The 22363-nt window shown below is 34.6% G+C and overlaps 1 protein-coding gene across 3 annotated transcripts; it reads right to left on the bottom strand.

Moving 5' to 3' along the window:
* Positions 1 to 1695: 1695 nt before the first annotated feature.
* On the bottom strand, positions 1696 to 21142 carry LOC147392204 (ARM repeat superfamily protein). Of its 3 annotated transcripts, none has more exons than XM_086457553.1 (17): positions 20992 to 21142; positions 20805 to 20868; positions 19226 to 19334; positions 17937 to 17999; positions 16700 to 16803; positions 11735 to 11801; positions 11551 to 11622; positions 10031 to 10192; positions 8370 to 8443; positions 8172 to 8269; positions 6854 to 6961; positions 5567 to 5664; positions 3837 to 4007; positions 3473 to 3520; positions 2915 to 3029; positions 2193 to 2293; positions 1696 to 2090 (listed from the first exon to the last, which is right to left on the bottom strand). In XM_086457553.1, exons 1-17 carry the CDS (start codon positions 21059 to 21061, stop codon positions 2004 to 2006), a joined length of 1611 nt encoding a protein of 536 aa, XP_086313679.1. In that variant the 5' UTR covers positions 21062 to 21142; the 3' UTR covers positions 1696 to 2003. The 3 variants fall into 3 exon arrangements, with proteins under 3 accessions (XP_086313679.1, XP_086313680.1, XP_086313681.1); XM_086457554.1 differs by having other exon boundaries at positions 3870 to 4007; XM_086457555.1 differs by lacking the exon at positions 3473 to 3520 and having other exon boundaries at positions 3870 to 4007.
* Between the last annotated feature and the right edge of the window lie 1221 nt (positions 21143 to 22363).

The following is a 22363-nucleotide window of genomic DNA, read 5'->3' as shown; positions in this document are numbered from 1 at the left end:
TCATTGATGCCCAAAGTGCACCTCGTGGGTAAGTTGGGTGCTTTTCATTTCTAGAAAAATATTTCATGGAAAAATCAATTTCTGGGAACAATATTTGACTGCCTTCGGTTTATCATTCAGAAAAATCTGAGCCCCTAGTGATAGGAGGAGAATCATTTTCTTTTCTAACTAGGAAATGATTTTCCCAAGTGCCCAGAAAACTGTGGCCGACTACTTCATGTTGATCATCAGATTTCAATTGAAATCCCTTCAAAAATCATGTGCTTGGTGAGTATCCTGATTAAGGTGTAAAAATTGTCATGGGGGTAGGTCCATATCCTTGTTAGCAACCTCCCATTTAATTCACGAGAAATTCACGATTTTCTTCATTATTTTCAATGAAAGTATTATTCTCCAGATTATTAAATTATTTTGAATAATTCAAATATTTTTAAGTTAAAAGAGTATAAAACACATTGTTTTTTTTTTTTTTTCAATACTAATTTTCTCTCTTACAATTTTTTTATAAAACTCAATCGAGAAAAAAATGCTGTTGTAACTTCGTATATGTGGTAGAAGTGTAAATTTGTAAGCGGTAACATGTAATACAAGTTCGACTTTGAAGCAATCATTCATCAAAATTTTGGAGAAATCCTCTTTTTTAAGTGACAAATGTCATTTTCATCTTAAAAAAAAACAATAACATACATACCCCTCAAAATTTATTTGAACTTTCACCTTACTTTTTCAAATCAATGATTTGTCCCTCGACTTTGGTCTTCTTTTATAAACCAATGGTACAATAACCGCAATGCCCTTATTATCACCACCATCATTATTACCATCACCACTATATCAGCTTCACCACCACTATCACCGTCACCAATAACAACACTTTATCATATTATGAATTTTTGAAATGAGACTGATGATACACAAAGCCTATGCTGTGTATTTTCTGTTTATCAAATTTTTTACCAAATTTTAAAATGGATTTTTAAAACCCAAAATCGAATAGAACTCAGAATTTTCCACAAATCGAATTTTCGCCGTATTCCAAATTACTAACTAGGGTCATACCAGTAAGGACGAATGTCAAACTTTGTAAGTGTCTAAACCCAGATTTGGATCTGGATTAAACCCACGTCACAAGATCCAACAGTCTTAACCATAACCCATGTGAGATGATCCAGATTCTATCGTAAAACAACCAAGAAGAGTTGCAAATTAATCTATCAACAGCTGTGGGTGGCCATCGAGTGGGTTTGAACTCAAGACCGCTTCCTTGTTGTATTACCCCAAACAAGTTGATTGTTAACCAAGTTTTTTTTTCCCACTTTAACATATAGACGGTCAAGGTGTGCCAAACCTATAAATACCCTAACGCCAAAGACAGATTTATATAAGGGTCAATGGGGGGCCACTTGCCCCCACAATAATTTTCAAAGTCCATTGGATTTAATGAGCTATTACAATATAGATAATAGGGTGGTAAAATAGATCCGCCACTATTACCCCCACGTGGGCAAAATGCTGCCTCTGACTCTGCCCTTACAAAAAGGGAATTCAAGTGATTTTATAAAGTATGATTTTACTGGGTTTCATAACCAATTTGACAAGTTAAATTCTGGAATGAAACACAGGACTAACATAAATCTCAAGCTGAATATTTGTTAAATGAGATGACAGTGTTTTAAAGCTTGAGTATCATGAAACTTACAAAGTAAGCACTGCTCTGGATCTCCCCACAGGTATAAATATAGTTTATGGAAACTGTCGAATCCATGTAAATTCAGCAACTGTTTTCAGTCAATGGCAACGGTCTAACGTTCACCTAAACATACAACCCGACTCTCAGTCCTTCCTCCTCTAAACTGGACGGACAATGTTCAGTTTGCTGATGGTTTTGATAAAAAGAAAACAAGATTCTGACACATAAGGGGTAGAAATGTATGGTAGAACATAGCCCAAAAGATTTAACGAAGGAAGATCACCTAGTGTAACTTTTAGATCTCGGCAATAATCTAAGATCTGTCAGCTGTCACGACAACAGGCTGAGCTTCAATGCGATCTCTAGCAAGATAAGGACCCCTTTTCACGGCTTCATGTAACTGAAGATTAAGGAAAATAGTCCTTTAGATGTCTCAGCTAGGCAGAAAGGAACTAAAATAAGACTATTATGGCTTTGATTATATCAATGACATGCATTGTACCTTCGAAGCTATTCCAGCAAGAGAAGGATCACTGACAAGCTTATTTGAATCTGATAATGCTTTGTGGATCGCTTTGCAGCAATTATATCTCGCTTCCATACCTGAAAAATTGTCAATACATTGGATCAGAAGAGAATAAACAGAAACCCTGGTTTATTAATTTTTATTTTCTTGTTTCACAAGCATGGTATTAAATTTCGAAATATTTTCATGATAATCACTAGTAGACACAGAACCATGCTTGAGCAGAACAAAAAAAAAAAAGTCATCGAAACATCTCATCCTCATTCCATTAGTTTTTTTTTTTTTTTTGCCAAACTACTTTCAAAAAATATTTATTTCATAAAAATACTTTTTTAGACCAAAAAATCATTTTTGTAGAAAACATTGTATTTTTTATTTAAAAAGGACTGTCATTCTGCAGGTTTGATTCTATACTTCCATTCTCATCAATCACGATGCTGGGATCACCAAGTAACAACATTTCAAAATCCACCTTTATAATTAATAATATATTTTCAAAAATGGATTTCTATACAAGTATTTTATAATAATTAAATGTTCTTTTTTTATTTATTTGTAAAGATGACGTGCCAAACCCTGTATTGTCCTTTCATGCAAATCTCATAATCATGAATGCATTTTTTTAATAAAATATAAAAGCCAAAAATAATAATAATAATAATTGAAGATGATGGAAAACCTATAGTTGAGAAGCAAACCATTTTTTGTGGATTCAATACGTGCATCGGTCACCATGCCTGTTATTTCCTGCTTTGAGCAAATCTCTATCAAGCACCATGGCCGAGCCACCAGTCCGGTTATCAATCTATATGCCTGAAAAGATTCAAACATATATTATCAATTAAGATTTTTCTGATTAGAAAGTGACTAGAAAGCAATCACACTCTAATCTATAAAGTAGAACTTTGAGATGAACTGAGAGCCCAGCTGCCTTGGCTGGTCAAACTCCCACCACTTCAGTTTTATTGGAGGAGAGCATAGAGAAATTTTAGCTTAGTTCGACTAATGGAAAGAATTCACCACTTGTTGATCAACTCTAACTCAAATCTTTTCTTTGTCCATTTCTCTAGTAACTGATGAAGGCAAAGTTTATAATTAAGTAATTGAATTTCATTTTTCTAGAAAATGATAATAAATTATGAGGAATTGTCGTGCAAACCAAAGCTAGGATATGGACCTCGAAGAAACAAAATCAGCTAAAGGGGAACAAAGTAAACAGCATCCACAAATTGTAGGCTATGATAATTGGTTCTTACCGCCAAACGAATCTCAGACTCTTGCTGCAGAACTGACAGAAATAGACCCTGTCAAATGCATTAACAACTATGATCATATAACACTCCTGACCAACTGGTAACATGTAAAGAACAGACAGGACCCAAATACATATGAGTACTATGCCACTAACAAAATATATTGGATCATGAATATACACACAGGGCTGCACATGAATGTACCCACTCACACACACCCAAACCCCACACGCATGAAGGCCCGAAGAAACAAAATGAAGATACATAAAGCATAAATGACTAGTATGATCCTTAGTGGGGTATTTGCCTATTCACCCGCAGAACAAGTGCTTGTGTGACATGCAGGAATCAATTGAAAGAGACTAACTATTGGGTTAGACCAAACACAAGAAGTACTAACTGATGGCGTCAGCTTTGAACTTTTGGCTCCTGCTCCATAGATTAAGCTTCGAAGGCATTCTTCTGCATTATCATTAAGCATTTTGCTGTCATCTGGACGGTTTTCTCCCGAGATGTTTCCCAGGGCATGTAGTGCAGCCTGTATGGTAAACAGTTTGGGGGGGGGCGTTTAGAAGGAATAAGATAATGTAGGATGGAATTATGAACTTACCAATATCACACTGACAACTCGTAATAAAATCAGTAAAATAAGCTATAACGAAAACTTGCTAAGATATTGGTACAACAGAATAACTTACAACCTAGTTGGGCAAAAAAAATTAATATTTCGAGAACTTTAAAGTCAAATATTTCGACCACATCATGTATCCCACTTTTTGAGAAATGTATTATGCTACAGATAGGAACTTATCCCATTTTGGGGCCAGTGTGTAAAGTAATCTTCGGAAAAGAGAGGGTACTTGTATTACTTATTCTATTACAATCCTTACAATTTAGTTTATCCTCCCCTATTTGCTTTCCCTTTTTTGGGTCACTTGTGAGTAGTGAAAATTTTAAAGTTGCATCTTTAAAACTCCACAAAATGAAAGAATATTCTCCGTTGACAATCAAAATGACCATATTTCCTTTTATTTCAATTCAGTAGCCATGAGATATCGCTGATGCTCAGACCAAATTGTTGACAGGGGACAGATATAAGAGGCATGAAGGGCTGAGTCTAAAATTTTCAACCCTTTCGAACCATTACAAGAAGAAAAATGCCACAAACATAGAGAAATATTGGTGAAAAGCATCTTTCTGATATTATTGTCCATATCAAATTAAGTGGACAGGAACCATCAATGCAAAGGACACATCATCATACTGCTTGAACAATGACATCAAAGCTTGCACAAAGGACATACTAAAAAGATATTAATTTTTTGCAATATTGGTTTGCTCTGCTTGGGTGGATTCCAAGAAGAGATTACCCAAAATAATTTTTAAGTACAAAACCTGTTTTAGAGGTGAATATGGCCCTGGCTAGAACAGAATGTTGGAACAATATTCATGCAACAAACCCCAAATAGTTGGCAGCAGTTTTTTAAATGATAAGGCATGAGGCAAGGTGCGCTTCACTAACCAGACAAGTATAATGCATAAGCCTCGTGAACACAAATTTTTTTAGTAGTAAGATTAAGGCTTCTAGAGATTAGGGCCAAAAGGGAAAAAAATGTGGTATATAGTTCAGGATCTTTATGAAAATCAAGTGTTTTAATAAGAACAACTTTATAATTACAAGATAATGACTTGCAAAAAGGGAAAGTAAGAATGAAGGGGATCCACACATCCCCATAAGGGGTATGCCTTAGTCAAAAGGCACCAAAAAGGCATGTGTCTGACCCAAGAAGTATGCATTTTAAAACGTTTTCTTGAATAAGGCATGCGCCTTTGAGGGAAAAATGCCTTTTCTAAATGCCCCAGGGCATTTTTTTCAGTACCTCACCCAAACATCAAGGCTTACACTGTACCTTTGAAAACAGTGGTTGGGAGTTGGGACAAGGCCTAGATGATGTACTACAACACCGTGTTACATTTCAGGGTCAATCAGAAATGTTGAAGCACCGTAGGATAATAAAAAAAATGTGAGGATGAAACTAATCAAGAAATATATGAGAAAAACATTAACTTGAACGAAATAGGATAAATCCTGCTCACCAGCTGTTTACCTCGTCCTTGCCGATCAAAAGCTGCATCAACAACGTGTCGTGCCAAAGGTGCAGAATTTGAGAGTAGCAATGTAGCTCCTTCAATTGCTAGAAGTATTATCAACATGATAAATGAATTCAAAGATGCCTAGTACAGGGATTTTGAAAGCAGCCAAAGCAAATAAGGCATGGACATAATCATTAAATAACTGAAATAAAATAAGTTGTGTGGGCAATCCGCAAGTAGAGAAGTATAGAAACAATACAGATTTGATCCAATATTGGGCTGGTTCTTCAAGTAAAAAAAAATGAAGTGCTCAATTTGTTAATGCTCACGCATTCCTTCTAAAGGTGAGTTCAGTAATGAAATGCGAAGGTGAAAAATGAAACTTGGATCAGAAGCCAGCAAGTAACAATGATACCACTAACGAAGACGGTAAAGCTGGTAGAGAAATAAATACACAAGGGTATCTTCATAATGGCACTTATGTAGGGTTCAAACAATCTTTTTGTCATATAATATGCATAGGTTACTGAAACAATATGTTCTCACATAAAATATCAATATAGCGCTCTCATATTTGAGAGATTCTCTATCAATGTTTTCATGATATTAGAGCTAATTCTATCTGTCTCTGCTGATCAAATCGCACTTACAGTTAAGGAAAGACAACCAACTGTGGACCCTGGTTGTGATGTTAAATTGAGATATTTAACATCATCTTCTACATCTTATCCCAAATATTGGGGTCCACAACAGAATCTTATTTCAACATTCAACTCTATCTTGAGCCATTGAGATATTTAACATTATAGCAGCTTAGTTGCAACATATCGAGTCCCATAATAAATGCATTCGATGAAAGAATGGCAATTTATGAAACTACATGGTAGAGTAGATTGCAGATCAATGATTTAACATTTCAGTTCAAGTTTTGTACAGTTGAAATAAACATACTACAGTAACTCTAAGGCCAAACCAGAGGGAGAGCAAGATCACATGATTTATAAGCATGAAGGAACTACATTAAACTCTCTGCTATAGAGAATTAATTATGAAGATCTTTGTCACAGAACTTGGTTATCATACTTATATTGACTCTGTCAGATGAATGCCACCAGGTGATTTCAATTTGGAAAAATTCATAATTCAAATTCTGTAGAGTGTGCAAAAGTTATAAAAATTTCCATCGGAAGTGAAAGGTTCGAATTAAGAATTCATATTATTTCAAAAATAAAATTAAAAAGGCTTCAATTTACCACTGAAAATCTTCTTAGGCTACATAGGCGTACTTACAAGATCCAATTTGACCCAATGCTTCAAGTGTACTCTCACATTCATCTGTATCTTGATCTTTCAATGACTCCAATCTTCCATTGAAGGATGAAAGAAGAGTTGTAACACCTAAAAATCAGAATCGAGAACTACAATTAAACATTGTTTCTTCACCTTCTAAAGAAAATGTCACATTATGTTCACGAAGGATATAGAATCTTAAACTTCTATCCATTCTATGTATGACACAGGTAATAATCTGTCTAATCATCTAAAATTTTGCTCCTTCCACACATGAAAAAAAAAAGAGTTGTTCCAAAGGGATGGCTAGTGCTCCAAACACACTACCAATCATATTGAAGCCCAGGTACACTTATGCACAAAGTGCATCTTACACAAACCAAAAGAATAAGTTTCAACGTCCCTGTAGATATTTCTCTTTTAGCAATCAACATAAAATAGAAAAATAAGTCAGTAAGAAAACTGCAAACAATTGAAAGGTAGTAGAAACAGCAAGGGCTGACCAATTATTGGCTTATGAAAAAATAAAAGAAGAAGCCAACCTGTTGGGCACCAGATTTATATTAGACAGACAAGATTTACCTTACATAGAAGTAGCAGCAAGTGTTGGCTTTACAACTTTTACTGTGCTTCATACCCATTTATTACAATACAGTCTTAAATTTTAAACAACTTCAGGCAAAGTTTCAATTTCTGAAAGGGGAACTGGGTATCAAGATCCAAGTTCCTGTTTATATCGAAGAGATTCATCCTGGACACTAAACCAGAAAAGATGCCACTGAATTACATCCGGATTAAAGAAGCGTTTTTCCTCACTTCTTTTGTTCCTTTTTTTTTCCGGACAAGTACGCAGACTGTTAAAAAGAAATTTGATTTACTCTGCACAGGTGAAAGGATTGCCCATTCAATATGTATATCATGTAGAATTTCATAATCAAATTCTAACCAAGCAACGACAACTGAAACAACTGTTGTGCAATATTTATGACCTGCAGAGTTTCACAATCAAATTCTAACCAAACAAAGACAACTGAAACAACTGGCAGTTCGCTTGGCTACTGTGAGGTGCATTATTCCTTTTATCAGAACATTAAAAAAAGAAGCAAAACTGGAAAGTGGTCATACTTCTTCAGCATAAACAAAAACAACATAAACGTATTTTTTCCTGAAATGAATTCAGAAAAGATCTTCCATGCATGCAATTCACAGAAGAAAAAAAATGTAAATTTAACAGGCATCGTTGTCAATTATCAGCATACAAACAGAGAGGATGAGTAAAATATGCTTATTTTGTTTCAAATGCTGAAATAGCTCTTACTAGATTTGTCAACAGCTTTGAAAATACCCTCTGAAGAAAGAAGCCTTCCACTTATCATAATTGCTCTTGATCGTAATATGGTCTCCACAGATGTATTGCTACAAAGAGAAATTATTAGAGGAATTACTTGATGATTAAAAAGTGAAAAAAAAATGGCAGAAGTCGACAAAATATTAACATCATGCTGTTGATGAATACCTGATCATTGAAGTAAGTAGTTGAAGAAAAGTGGTTATTGGGAGGAACTTCGTACCATGTGGGATTTCTGTTAACTTCATCCATTGAAAATGTTCATTCAAGGAAAAAAAAAATTAGAAACTTGAGTTTGGTAGCAAATTAGCTCCAAAGAACAAAAAGTGATGAGCAGAAGAGTAATTAGAAACAATAAGAGTTAGAAGGCAGTCATACAGCAGTATAATACTACAGCTAAATTTTTTCTTTGACAGGCAAATCAGAAAATTTTAGTAATAAAGAAAAAGATCTAGAGAAACATGGAGGAGAACACTAACATCCCAAGAACAAGACCCTCCTTCATCTTTTCCTATCTCTTGTGACCAATTCAGCTATAGCAATGAGGGACAACAGTGGTAATTGTTTAAAGATGGCATTGTAGAGGTATGAATGCATGATGGACTCTAGTGGATAGTAGATGTGGCAATGATGAAGAAGGGAAACAACAGCAGTTGAAGAGAAGGGTTGTGTTGGAAATTGTGGTTGTTTGAAAAGAGTGAATTGCCAAAAACACCACTAGATCAGTGATAATGAGCAAAACCTAATATTAATCCAATATGGAAATGATCAAATTTACCAAGGTCAAATTGGGGCTTAGATGTAAAGGTTGGAGCTTTCTTAAATCATAAGAAACTATCAGCTTCTAGAGAACAGAAAGTCTCTAGGGTTTTAACTGCTACCCACATGAACTATTTTATAGTGGGGATATTTGTGTAGGAAGGACTCCGGATTTTTTCTGTGAAACGGAGCCTATGTAAGTGATTTGGTGAAGAAAACAAAATGATCTGAGGTGAACGTTTGGTCAGTATTTAGGGCATCAGGTATTGGCCACTGGCGGAGTGGCAACTGTGGAGATGGGAAAGGAACAAATATGATTGTGGTGACTAGCTCATCATCGAAGCCTTATCCCAAAAATTTGGGGTCGGCCAAACGAATTCTATTTCTTCAGTCAATTCTTTCCAGAGCCATTTCTTTTGTTATTTCTTTAATCTCTTCATCCTTATGCATAACATGTTACGGTCTTATAGACTATGTTTTAAACCTTTTTTTTTTTTTTTTTCTACTTCTTCCCCTATCATAAGTCTCGCCTAAGTTTTTTTTATCACTTGAAAATTTTCAAATTGACCATTTTAGCTATATATATATATATATATATATATATATATATATATATAGGATAAAAATTTTGTGAGCTGGTGGGGGAGGATTAAAGGTAGTAAAGACTAGAAGTCTACAAATGATGTTGATAATAAGGTGTGACACATCCATTTTTTAACCTGCAACCCAATACAACCAAAGTCTGGCTCAGGGATTGGGCTAAGCCAGGCATGACCTCAGGTTCGGTTGGGCTTGGATTGGGTGCTTTGGAGCTGATTTTGGGTTTGAATTTTGACCTTCAATCTAAGCCCAACCTACCCCAGTTGCACCCCTGATTGCACTAGTTCCAAAATTAACAGTTCACACCAAGCAACACCTATGGCCCAAATCCATAAGTTGCACATAACAGCACCAACAATTCAACAATTGGAAAAGAAAAAAAAAATCAAACCAATTACAAATGAGTTTATAGATGATATAACATGGAGGAAAAATGGAGCAAAGAAATGTAAAAAAATTTAACTTGCTACCTCATACAACAGCTCCAAAACACTTAAAGTCATAAGCATATCATTTGTGCGGCTGACTTCTTCCACCAATAAATTAAGGAGATTTGAGTCGCAAATTCTTGATGCCAACGCACTAGAAACGGAGAACAGTTTTACTATCAAAGCAAAAACACGGATCCGTCCCTGAAATATGTTACCACAAGCATAAGGTGGGAGTGTGATCTGAGTTAAGAGATAATCTGAGTCAGATGAAGCCTCTATTTTTTATGCAACAGAACTTAGAAGTTTGATTCTTAGGAGGGTTCTCCAGCTATCAAAATACAGAAAAAGAACTTTATAGTAGATTGTGAAAAAAGCAAAACAAAAAATGATGACTTAAAATATAACCAGAGAGACAATGCGCAAGAAAAAAAGATCACGACCAGATTACTCGAAAATCACATATGAATTGGGGATGTAATCGGTCTTCATTGAATATGCCCAAACCATCTTAATCAGCTTTCTCTTAGTTTATCGCTTATTAGAACAACAACATTTTTTTCCTCCAAATCCGTTCATTTTTAAGTATCTTTCTTTGTATTTCTACTCATCCATCTCAAAATTCCCATCTCCACTACACTCAATCTATTAAAATGATGCTTCTTAACTGGCCAACATTCAACTCCACACAGCATAATTAGTCGTATAATTTTTTTCCTTTTAATTTGATGGTATGCATCAGTCACATAGCACACCAGAAACACACCTTTACCTTACCCATCTCTGATTCTAAAGGAAACCCATTTTCCTCAATCTCTCCATCCTTAGGTATAGTAGATCCAAGATAATGAAAATAGTTATTTTGAGGTATTTCTAGACCATTAATTTTTACTGGGAATTCCTTTTCATAGTCTCGGTACAGAAGTTATACTCCACATACTAGGTCTTGATTCTGCTTATTCTAAAGCCCGTGGACTCCAACACCTCTCTAGCCTTTCCATAATTTTAGTTTTGGTTTGATTCTCACTCTAGTCTCATCAATTAATACTACACCATCTGCAAATAACACATACCAAATTATGTGATTATGGATTTGAGCAATTACTTCATCTACAACTAAAACAAAAAAGAAAATACGGACTCAAAGTGGATCACTCATGTAAACCAATTGTAAATGGGAATTCATTTGTCTCCTCTCCGTTTGCTCTCACTACTCCAACATATATGTAAGCGTCTGTGCCTGTGTGTTCAGGGAGAATGTAGGTCCAGAAAAAAAATAAAAAATAAATAAAAAGAATTATACGTGATAACATAACTGAATCAGTGTAATGCTACAATTTTAGAACCCTTATTATAATAAAAATTAGTAATACAAGTTACATTTCTGAAGCTCGGTAAAAAACGAGAATGAATATATACTTCAAATGAAATTAGAAACAATAATAAAAACAACTAATAAGAAAATACTAAAATAAGTGCAAGGATCACCATCCAGACTGAAATTCTGCTGAGCATTACTAATAGAATCTCGTAAAAGCATTACAAAGTACCAACTATCATACCAGGGATGAACAATGGTCTAGTAAATTTCTCAGTTGGGTATCTTCATCACCATTAGCTGGAAATATGATATCCTAAGTACATTTGGCACAACAACAACAAAAACTCATTACTTTTACTAGAAAATATTCTAATTTTATCAGATTGACCACAGACAGGATAATAGGCATAATAGAGAGTCCTTACCATGCCCTTAGGAAATCTAGCCAAACTCTTAATGGCATCAGTTGACACTGTTGCAACCTGTTCATTCCTGGAAAATAAATAAAAATGTGTGTGGGATGACTCTTGCTTAAAAGACGCTAATAGAATGACAGATGAAAAATAAAATAATAATGTTCATAAATCTTGAAAATCATAGTAGTGAGTTGCTCGTTAGGCTGCTTCTTACAAGCACACTGCAAGAAAGGAGTAGCCAATCGGACAGGGCAGGCCAGCACACGGGGGTGGAGCCAGGATTTTGTCTACGTGGGAGCAACTAAGGCCCTAACAAATTTTAAAAATTCTTGTAGGGGCAATAGTGGTGGATTTTCTTTTCTGTTGTTATCAGTCGCAATAGCATATAAATCTTAATAAATTTTAAAAATTCTTGTGGGGGCAAGTGCCCCACTGTAAATCCAACCAACAGCACATGGGTTTTGGGTTGGGTTTACTTTGGACAGGGCTAGCACAACACTACTTGAGCCATGGGAAGGGGGCTTGTAATTAGATTTAAGTGATCCACTTGTGGGGCCAGGTAGTGCTGTGAGAGCCTGATCTTGATCCAGCCTAAGCCCCGCCTACATCTGTTGAGCCATTCCTGGGGCAGTCTTTCAGGTCCAAATGCATAGAAATACAAGGTGAAGTGAAATGGTCTTATTTCAACTTGTAGTATATTATTAGGACCACTATCTTTCTATTTGATCAATGGATAAAAAGAGAATTTTATCAACATTGGGGGACATTACACAAAAAGGAAAAGAATTCCGAAAGAAATAAAAGTTGCAAAGGAGAAAAAACCAGGAAGATAAAAGTGAGCCAATCCTCTACCCTCTTAAAAAGCAAAAGCAATTTTCTTACATCAATCATTAAAGAATAATAAAATAAAATAAAAAAATCATTTTTTTTTAATTTAACCCGTGCAATATATAAGAGAGATTAACCGGGCAGACCTATCTGTTGCAATTTTATTATATATTACAAAAGGTTAGCATAACTAACTTGGTAAGATTTGAAATCTTTACTAAGGGTTGGTGGGCTCCACATCCTTTAAGATTTCATGGACAAACTCAGACTCAAAAAAAAAAAAAAAAAAAAAAAGCATTTTTCAGTTTGATCCAAGGTGTTGAAAATGGATGGCTACCGAAATCCCAAGTTTAAAACTAAAAGTCAACAGTGAAATTTAACTATTTAAAAAAAAAAAAAAAATCAAAGTACTTAGAATTTTGTCCTCTATAACCCTGTTGCATCAGATCTTGTTGTTGGATGCCACAAATTGATGCAATTAGGATCCGGGTTTGTTGAGTAACAAATTAGCCACATCAATTTGAATTTTATGACGTGGATCCCCACTCCAAGGTTTGTTAGGTAACAAACTAGATCTAGTAAGGTTTGTTGAGTAACAAACTCCATAAAGTAAGGTTCCCTTGGAGTTGTTAGAACTCCAAGGGAGTTTTTGCAATAAAAATGCAACAGTTAGGTTTGCCAAGTAAATCTCCCTAAGATATAATAGAGAAACACTTTCCTTGTTTAGTAAGATTTCAAATCTCACTAAGGGGGTTGTTGAACTTAAATAGATTACCAAATTGGCAGTCCAACATCTCATAACTATGGTATTTAATGGAAAAACTCATATCTAAAAATAATAATAATAATTCAAGAAACAAAAATAATAATTGAAATCCTCCTCCCACACCTCAGCACTGCCACATAAGCCACCATTCAAGGTATTAATGCATAAGGTATCACCTTTTTGGGCTTGATTCAAGAAAATAATTGTTTTGGGCTTGATTCAAGGTTTTGAAAATGGACAGTTATTGAACTCCCAAAGAACTCCAAAATTTAAATGTAACAATGAAAATCTTTTTAAGTTTTTTTTTTTTTTTTTTCCAAAGTTCATAGAATTTTGTCCTTTGTATCCCTGTGACATCGGATCATGTTTTTGGATGCCACAAGGTGAGATCAACAAGTAAGACTGCAAATCTTCCTAAGTAAGACTAGACTTATTCTATATAATATATAATACATCATTGAGTCCAAATCGTATGCACCCACAGTGGAGGATTGAAATTCTCCCCCCATGCCTCAGCACATGCCACGTAAGCCACCATTCAAGATATATCTCCTTTTTAAAATGTCATTGTATTATGGTTTAAGTGGCACATATTGAAGCGTGGTAGGGTGCATACAATCTAGACTCTACATCATTAATAAAATCTAGAGAAATTTATTTGGCAGTTGCCTTTTTATTACAAGCCTCCCTTGGATATTTTACAACTCCAAGGGAACCTTACTTTAGCAAGTTTGTTACTCAACAAAACTTGAAGTGGGCTCACGTCATTTTTAAAAGATTAAATACCTATAATACACCCATTTCTTTAAATCAACTATCTATTATATCCTTTCACCTCTCAACATCAATTCTCTCTCCTAAAATCATGGATCAAACTCCAAAATATATATATTTTAATCTGAGTTTACATTGAAATCTAGAGGGTTATAGTAAGGAGTTTTTGTTTAAAAAAAAGTAACATAGATAGGTCACCCGGTACATCTCTCTAAAAAATAATATTTCATGCGATCTTAATTTAATAAAAAATGAAATTTTCATTAAGATGACTCACCGGAGTTATATCAAATTAAATTTTTCATTATTATTTATGATGTTTTTACTAACATGACTCTCATTGATCACTTAACTTGAGATTTATATCACTATATATCAATATAATTTAATACTATAAATAGTTTCTCATGAGAGTTTCCTTCACTCAAATCCTAAACTTTTCTTAATAAAAAATTTCAATCATGAAAAGAGTTGTACTTATTGAAACTTTGAAAAATATTTTATAATTTTACTTAAACTTTAATTCTCTTCCATGTAAAATTATTCATTCAAATTGTCAAAATTAAAGTTTTTTTTTTTAATATTATTATTCGAGAACACTCTAACTGGAATTCTATTTTTTCTAAGTTTGACAATCCACCTTTTTTTTCTTGATTTGAATAGTTTGAATTTTTTTTGTTTTTTTTGTTTTCAACTAATCATTCACGATAAAGAAGAAAAAAAGAAAAAGAAAAAAAAAAGACAATTGTCAAGTTAACTATCACATTTAAATTAAATAATATAATATTAATTTTTTTTTTTTTTCATATTTGTTATGTATTCATGTGCAAGGCACGTGCATTTTACTAGTATCTCCAAAATGAGAATGCCCCAATTACAGACAAACCTCTTCAGCTTAATATCTAGAGCTCCATCAAATAGAAACCCAATCTATCAAAAGTTATTGAATAACCCTGCATACAACTAGCAAAGATTTAGTCTTAAAAAACCAACTAATACACTCCTTCCAACCACTCCAGTATGGCACAATAAAGAATCTACCACTGTTCCCCAAATCTTTCCCCACTGACCAAACATCTCGCTTAGTCAAGTATAGAAAGAGCTGGGAAGGACATAAGGGGACAGTTTGAATTGATTTTAAGAATTGTTGGGAGCTGTATAAGATAGATATTTTAATATTAAGTTCTATTTGGTAGACAATTCTACCATTATGCTGTCTCTCTGTTGACGTTTTCTTTGGCTTTCCTTCACGTTGCTGAACTCGGTGATTTCTTTTCCCCGATAGGTAATTGTGTGTATATTCACGGCATCATCCACGACTATGAAAAATAATTCAACAAAATTCATGTTCTGAAGTTGTATTTTCTGTCTATTAATAGTTTGAGCCTTCCTCAAATCAGAAGATGGAACTGTTAAGGTTTTTCATCGGACCAGTTGACGTGAGTCATATAAACTTCTGTGGAGTACTCAATACAACTCCTCAACATAGTTCCTTCTCGCATTAGCAAAGTCCTTTTTCTTTTGATTGAAATTGAAAAAGAAAATTTACTATGAGGACTTAAGAAGAGACAAAAATCAACAATACAAACTATGTAAAAGATCAATAAGAACTCACTCATCCTATACAAAATTTGAATCATTCCTTGACTAAAACCATGCAAACTAACATACATGCCTTGATTAGATATTCCTCAAAGTCCTTAAGAATGACCATGCGAGAAAGTGAAGCTTTTGTCTCGTGGACCACCAACTCCAAGGAAGGACACTTGTATTCAAAATTTATGTAATTTTCTTCTTTCCAAAAGTTCCAGCATAGAACAAGAGGCAGGACTCTCCATAATGTTTGCCCAAGACCTTGGCATAACCCAATGGCAACCAAAAATGGAGAAAACTCTTCCCACACCAAAGTGGTAAACAGTCAAAGAAGATGGTGATTGAAAGATTCACTGGTTGCCCTAGAGAAGAAACACATGTAAGGATGCCCTTCATCAACTCATCAAGCCATCAGAAAATTCCTTACCCACAAAGATCTTTTAAACAAGTAGATCCATGAAAGGGAAACTTGATTGCTTTGTTTTCAGATAAAGAGACATCATAATTGAATAGGGCCAAGGATTTACAGACTAAAAGGGTGAAATTTATAGCAGATTGGATTGAGATATTAATTTATTAAAAGTAAAAGGTGTTATAAACAACTCTTAAGGCCAGCTTAGTCAGGTTTTCTTACTAAAATCAGGCCATGCTGAATTTGGAACTTCATTGTCCATTTTCATGTCAATTTGGTTTGGTTAAACCTTGATTCATCCATCAACCAAGTACTTGAAAATTAGGTATATTCTACTTAAGGAAGTCATCTTAAGATCACTGTTGATGATTGGAGTTTTTCCTTCTCAAATAGCTGGGGGGTTTACTTTCTTATTTACTTCAGATCTATCACGCTTTCTTTGTTTCTGCTATGTCTCTTCTTCTATACTCTAAGTAACCTACTTATTAGAATGAATGTATCAATCAAGAGAGGGAGGTAGGAGCAGGTACAAAGAAACCAAGCATAATATTGATTGAAAGGGGGGGGGGGGGGGGGGGGGGTGGTTAAATTTGTTGTGTACCCATTAACGAGGCAATCAAGCAAAAGAGGATAAATATCATATTCAGTGACAAGCTGTGCAGTAGTGTCAGCATTTTCATCAACACGCTCCAGAAGACAAGAAACCTGTGCAAAATTATTACAAGGTTAGCATCAAGTACCTGAAAACTTAGTTTATTACAAGCCTTTAATAAAGTTAACCCTTTTAGTATACTCAAAAAGAAGGCACATTAGTGGCTGCAAGCAATTACCAGATACTCCTAATAATGAATTCGACAAGCTTAGATATAGAAACTATTTTATTATATTGAATAGTGCCAACTGTAGGGAAATCAATCCATGAGATTACGCTTATTCATTACTACAAATAACTTAGGTTTTCAAGTACATCATTTTACTTTGATGAATTTGAGCATATTAGCACGGTCCTATTAGCTCACATACAGTTGCCTGTCTTCTAATTAGTTGAATATATTAGTAGTTTATCCAAGAGAAATTCTATTGCCATGCCAACTTTTACTTACAACACACCAGTCCTTTTGAGAGTAAACGGTGGTTTACTAATGGATTGGAATGTTAAAAGTAAAAGTGGTGTGCTAAAAGCAGCCCTCTTATTCATACATATATAAAAAAAATTGTTCTAGTGAGGGTGTGATGGATAAGGACTTGGCTATCATAAGGAACTAAGCGTAGGGGAAACCTGGCATCCACCTAAACTTCTTGTCTAGCCATTTGAATGTCAGGGACAAACTCATAGGACCCTGCATGGGTTGATGGATGGGACAGGGAGGTAAAGATGGAGACATTCCGGTCGTGTGGGGGCTTAAAGGGAGGGATTGTGACTTAGTTCTGATGATCCATTCATTGCATCACTACTCAATCACAACATACTACAAAAGTTTTAGAAAAAAAGGTCTAGAGAAAGTAAAACAGTAGCAACAAAAAAAATATATAAAATAAAAAATGCATAGAATGGTTTTTATGAGAAGGCACGAAACAAATTCATTCCCCAGAAATCCCTGAACCCTAGCAGAAAAACTAAACATGAACATTCTTGGTCCTAAGAAAATGTAAAAGCAAAATTATTTAGCAAAAATTACATGTTCTTACTGTTCAAAAAAAAAAAAACATGTTTCTACATCTATCAAAAGGAACTATGCACAAGAGAGTCCACAGGCTTTCCATAGGAAGAAAGGTTAGAGGAACAGTTGATAGATACTGTAAGATAACTTTTACTTTGCTTGTACATTTGCACGTACCGTTTTACAAGCTAAGCATCTGACACTTTGAGAATCTGCTTGCATACCAACTTGTACAAAGGGCTGAAGAGACAACAAAGATGAAGCTTACCACAAACGTAACCATGTTGTTTAACAATCCACACTCAAGAAAAAATATCCTAAATATAGAAATTAACCTTAAGTGTGTTCATAAAAAATATGCATAATTATTTGGTTCTGAGATTGACAAGCCATGCAGTTCTTTTTTCTTTTTCTTTTTTTGATAAATATAATTTTTATTAATGGAGGAGGCTGAGATAGCCCCCAAACAACAAGACAAGAAAAAACAACAAGAAAAGAAAGAAAGAAAGGAAAAAATACACGCCTGGCGGGGTGCTATGAGTAACAAATGGTTTCCCAATTAAATACAAAATCTTTGAAGCACACTCCCTCAAAGTCTTTACTCATCTTTGGCCAAAAGAAAAGAAACCCTAAAATCTCTAAAATCACTGTGTGAGACGAGTTCTCCTTACTATGGAACACCCTGTTGTTGCGCTCTCTCCAAAAATCCCAAACAAAAGCAAAAGGAAGGATAGCCCAAAGATGCCTCTTTCTAGAAGAGAAGATATTGAAACTCCAACCCTCTAAAAGCACAAAAAAAGATAAAGGAAGAACCCAATCCACTTGGAAACGAGATAAGAAGAACATCCAAATAACACGGGAGAAAAAACAATGAATAAGAATGTGGTTGACAAACTTCCCGTCCCTCGAACAAAGATAGCAAAAAATTTGGGGAAATCCACCCCTGACAGATCAAATTATTCAAGGTGAGGATTCCACCCAAAGAGACAAGCCATAAAAAGAAAGACACCTTAGAAGGAACAAGAGCGGACCAAATGACAGATGGAGACAAGCCATGCAGTTCTTATTTAGATTCACAAAATCTAATTAACATGGAAAGAAGCTAAGGTTAAATTGATATAACATATTTGCATCCACCAATCACTATTTACAACAAATCATTTGAAAAAAAAAAAAAAAAACAGCAACCACATAGGTGAAAGAATATAAGATTTAATCCAAGCTTGTAAAAGATAATTTTCAATCTTCAATTAGATTTTAATTTATGAAATACAAACTCTGTTTGAACATCGCTGATCAACAAATAAATGCCTATGGGTCAGAAGCTATTCCTCATTGAGCTATGAAATGATTTTATCTTGTATGGCTGATTTGCAATGAGTCTTAAACAAGTGAATGCTTGTGTGAGCAACAACAAGCGACAGTGGACATGCATCCACGCACGCACATACATATATAACCCATACCATATATTGTGGGATCAAAGAGCTTCCATATTTTGTTACAAAAATCCTTTCCAGACAAGCAACCAGAGTACTTTCTAAGCCAGGAATGTCCAGTTTGCTTTGTAAAGCACTGCAAGTACAAACAATCAAGTCAAAACACAAAGGCCATGTTTAAGTTTCTAAAACAATTGAACAAGAAAATTAACCCAAAACAATAGAGTTCAAATTTAAAGGCCTCTTTGGATTGCCATTTTGCATTTGAAAAAAAAAAAAAAAATTCATCACAGAAAAAGTTTGTTTGTCTGACACTTTGTCCAAAAAAATCTATTTCATAACTATACTTTTTCACCAGAAAGTCTTTATTTTATATAGCTAATTAGGAATCGTTTTTTTTTTTAAATGCCTCATTTGCAAGTTAGGCAAACTAAATAAACATTGAAACCTGACCCACCCACCACTACTGTCCTTTTTGTTTATGATGACACAGGAATTGCTTTAATAAAACCCTAAGTACAGAGGAAAGAGATCTCCCAACAATAAACTAAGATTAACACTACCCAAATACAATAAAATCAACCTCAATCCTTAATTAATCAGCATTCCAACATGAATAAACCCCTCCCAAGTTTCTGTAAAATCCTATGTCCCGATACCTTAAAAATTGACCATTCCAAAAGACGGAAACCAATAGCTTTGCACACCTCTGAAGATTTTTGGTGTCAAGATTCCATAAATTCCCTTTTTGCTCTGACCAAGATGTAAAACAATGTACCATGTTTTCAAGGACCCACAAACACCTAAATAGTGAGAGGAAAAACTCCATACCATCTGAACCCACTTGCCATGAAAGAACCAAAATGACCATTCATCACTCTAATAATCAAGTGAGTGGACCCCATCAAAGGAAGGTAAATGACAACCAAAAGGTCTTTAAAAATAAGAGAATTTTCAACCATGGTTTGTTTAAAAAAAATAAAAATTCATAGCAACATTAAAACAGTAAACAGTAATGCCCATCTCATAGTATATTGTTTCTTGCATAACACCAACTTACAATTTATAATAGAGTTATTCTCAATATAGTGGCTTTTGCATAGAATTTTCAGAAGTAAAGGTTTTGCATCTTATATAATGGCACTATTTCTTTTTTTTTTAACTGAAAATAAACACGGTGATATCGGCATTAGAGTTGTGGTTTAAATTTTAAAATTTTAAGTTCAAAATTTTGAACTCAAAATTCAAAAATGATTTCATATTCTTGTTCTTTGAAACACATTTTTTGTAATATCTATCCATGCAACATGAATTGTCGAGCTCAAGTCTCAACATTATAATGAAACGCTACTATGCTGTTATAATGGAACCTTTGAACCCTAATTTTCAAGTAACCTGTTTCATCTGAAAATTCATCTATTATACAAAATCCATCACAAGATATGGGTTTTAATCACACTTCAAAATGACTATAATTAGCAAAATGGATTATCTCTGTTCCCTAATATTTAATGTTTCCCAATCGATTGAAATACGTATAATATTTAAATAATCCCTAATACCCAAATATTAACCAACTCTGGAGTTTCTAGTAACCATAAAATACCTGATTATTACTGGAAGTGGAAATCGATCAAGGAAATTCTTAGCCGAATCATCGTTCTGAAATCCTGTAGTTGAAATTGAAATTAGAAAAAAAAAAAAAATAGGATCAAATTATTCCATTTATGCAGAGTTAGAAGAACTAAATTTGAAGCTAAAGAGACAAAAATGAAGGTCAAACGACTCGTTACCAGCATAGTTTGCGAAATCTGAAGCTGCTTCGAGTAACTGAGATGGATCTTCGAGAGAAAATTCTTCCATGGCTGAAGAGAGAGAGAGAGATGGCGGTGCACTGTGCAGTCGTGGAGGGAAAGTGAGGTTCTGTACTCAGTAGTGAGGTACACGACAGGCTTTGGCAGGTGAAAACGGGTACCCGAATAACCGCTACACAATTAACCGAACCTATACCATTGGGGATTGAATCGGATCTGAACCGATCCGATCTTATTTGATTGGATCTTTTTTCACTTTCGGTTTAACTTATCTCAATATTAGGATTGAAATCTATCGGGATAAGGATCGAATCAGAACTCAACTAATTGATCTTTCTTATTGGATTGGATCCTTGTCATACAAGGCTTTTATAGAGCTTAATATCAAGTTCTAAATCTGATTCAATAACAAATGGATCGGGTCAGAATGTATTTGAACTTTGCCCAATTCATAGACTATGACCTCGTCCAAGAACTACTCCCATGGAACTTGCAAGGCCTGCACATGATACTAATTCATATATTTACATATCATGTCACATCTTTATGTCAACCAAAGCCAATTGGGACATGATTGATCCAATATCAATGTTGATCTTACTAAAATGCGTCCTTATCGGATCAGGTATTTATAAAACCCAATTCCCTTATCCAAATCCAAAATTGTACAATCGGAATGGATAAGCTTTCTAGTTGATTTGATCTCTTGATAGTACTGAACAAGAAATTTTGAAGACAATTTGGTATCCCAGTAGATAGGGGATCAGGCTCGTATCTAGGCTTTGCCCAATCCTTTGACCATGGTCTTGTTTAAAGACTAGTCTCAGGGGGACATGCAACACCCGCACGTCATAGGTATCAAACTCATGACTTACAAGCATTAACTACTTATCAGTCTAAAATTAACATTGAGCCAACTCCTCCATGTTAAGCATTTTAGGGTTTAATTATGGGTTGTGTTAGCTTTCAAAATTTAATAGATTCAAAATTGACAAATCTAAACTTGACTTATAGGAAATGAGAGAGTTCAATAGCTTAGGGGGCGATTGATTGCGCTTAAAACGCAATTTTACTAGTGTTTGCATCAAAACGCGGCGTTTTGAAGCTGAATTAAACGGGCAGCAATCATTTGTGTTTTGCGTTACCGAGTTTGTGTTACCAAATTGCGTTTATAAGCGTAAATGTGAAAAGCGGAATTTTAGAGCTTCTTCAATTTGCGTTTGCAGGAGACGTGATTTACCGAAAAACGTTTCATGTGAAAAGCCGTTATTGCCCTCCATTTTTTAACTCATTTCTCTTCGTCTCTTCTTCGACAGAACCCTCACACAGCAACATCGTTCTCGACTGAATC

Source organism: Akebia trifoliata, chromosome 11 (genome assembly GCF_017979445.1).
Source record: "Akebia trifoliata isolate Shusen 1 chromosome 11, ASM1797944v1, whole genome shotgun sequence".
Taxonomy (NCBI): domain Eukaryota; kingdom Viridiplantae; phylum Streptophyta; class Magnoliopsida; order Ranunculales; family Lardizabalaceae; genus Akebia; species Akebia trifoliata.
This window is presented reverse-complemented; position numbering and strand designations above follow the sequence as displayed.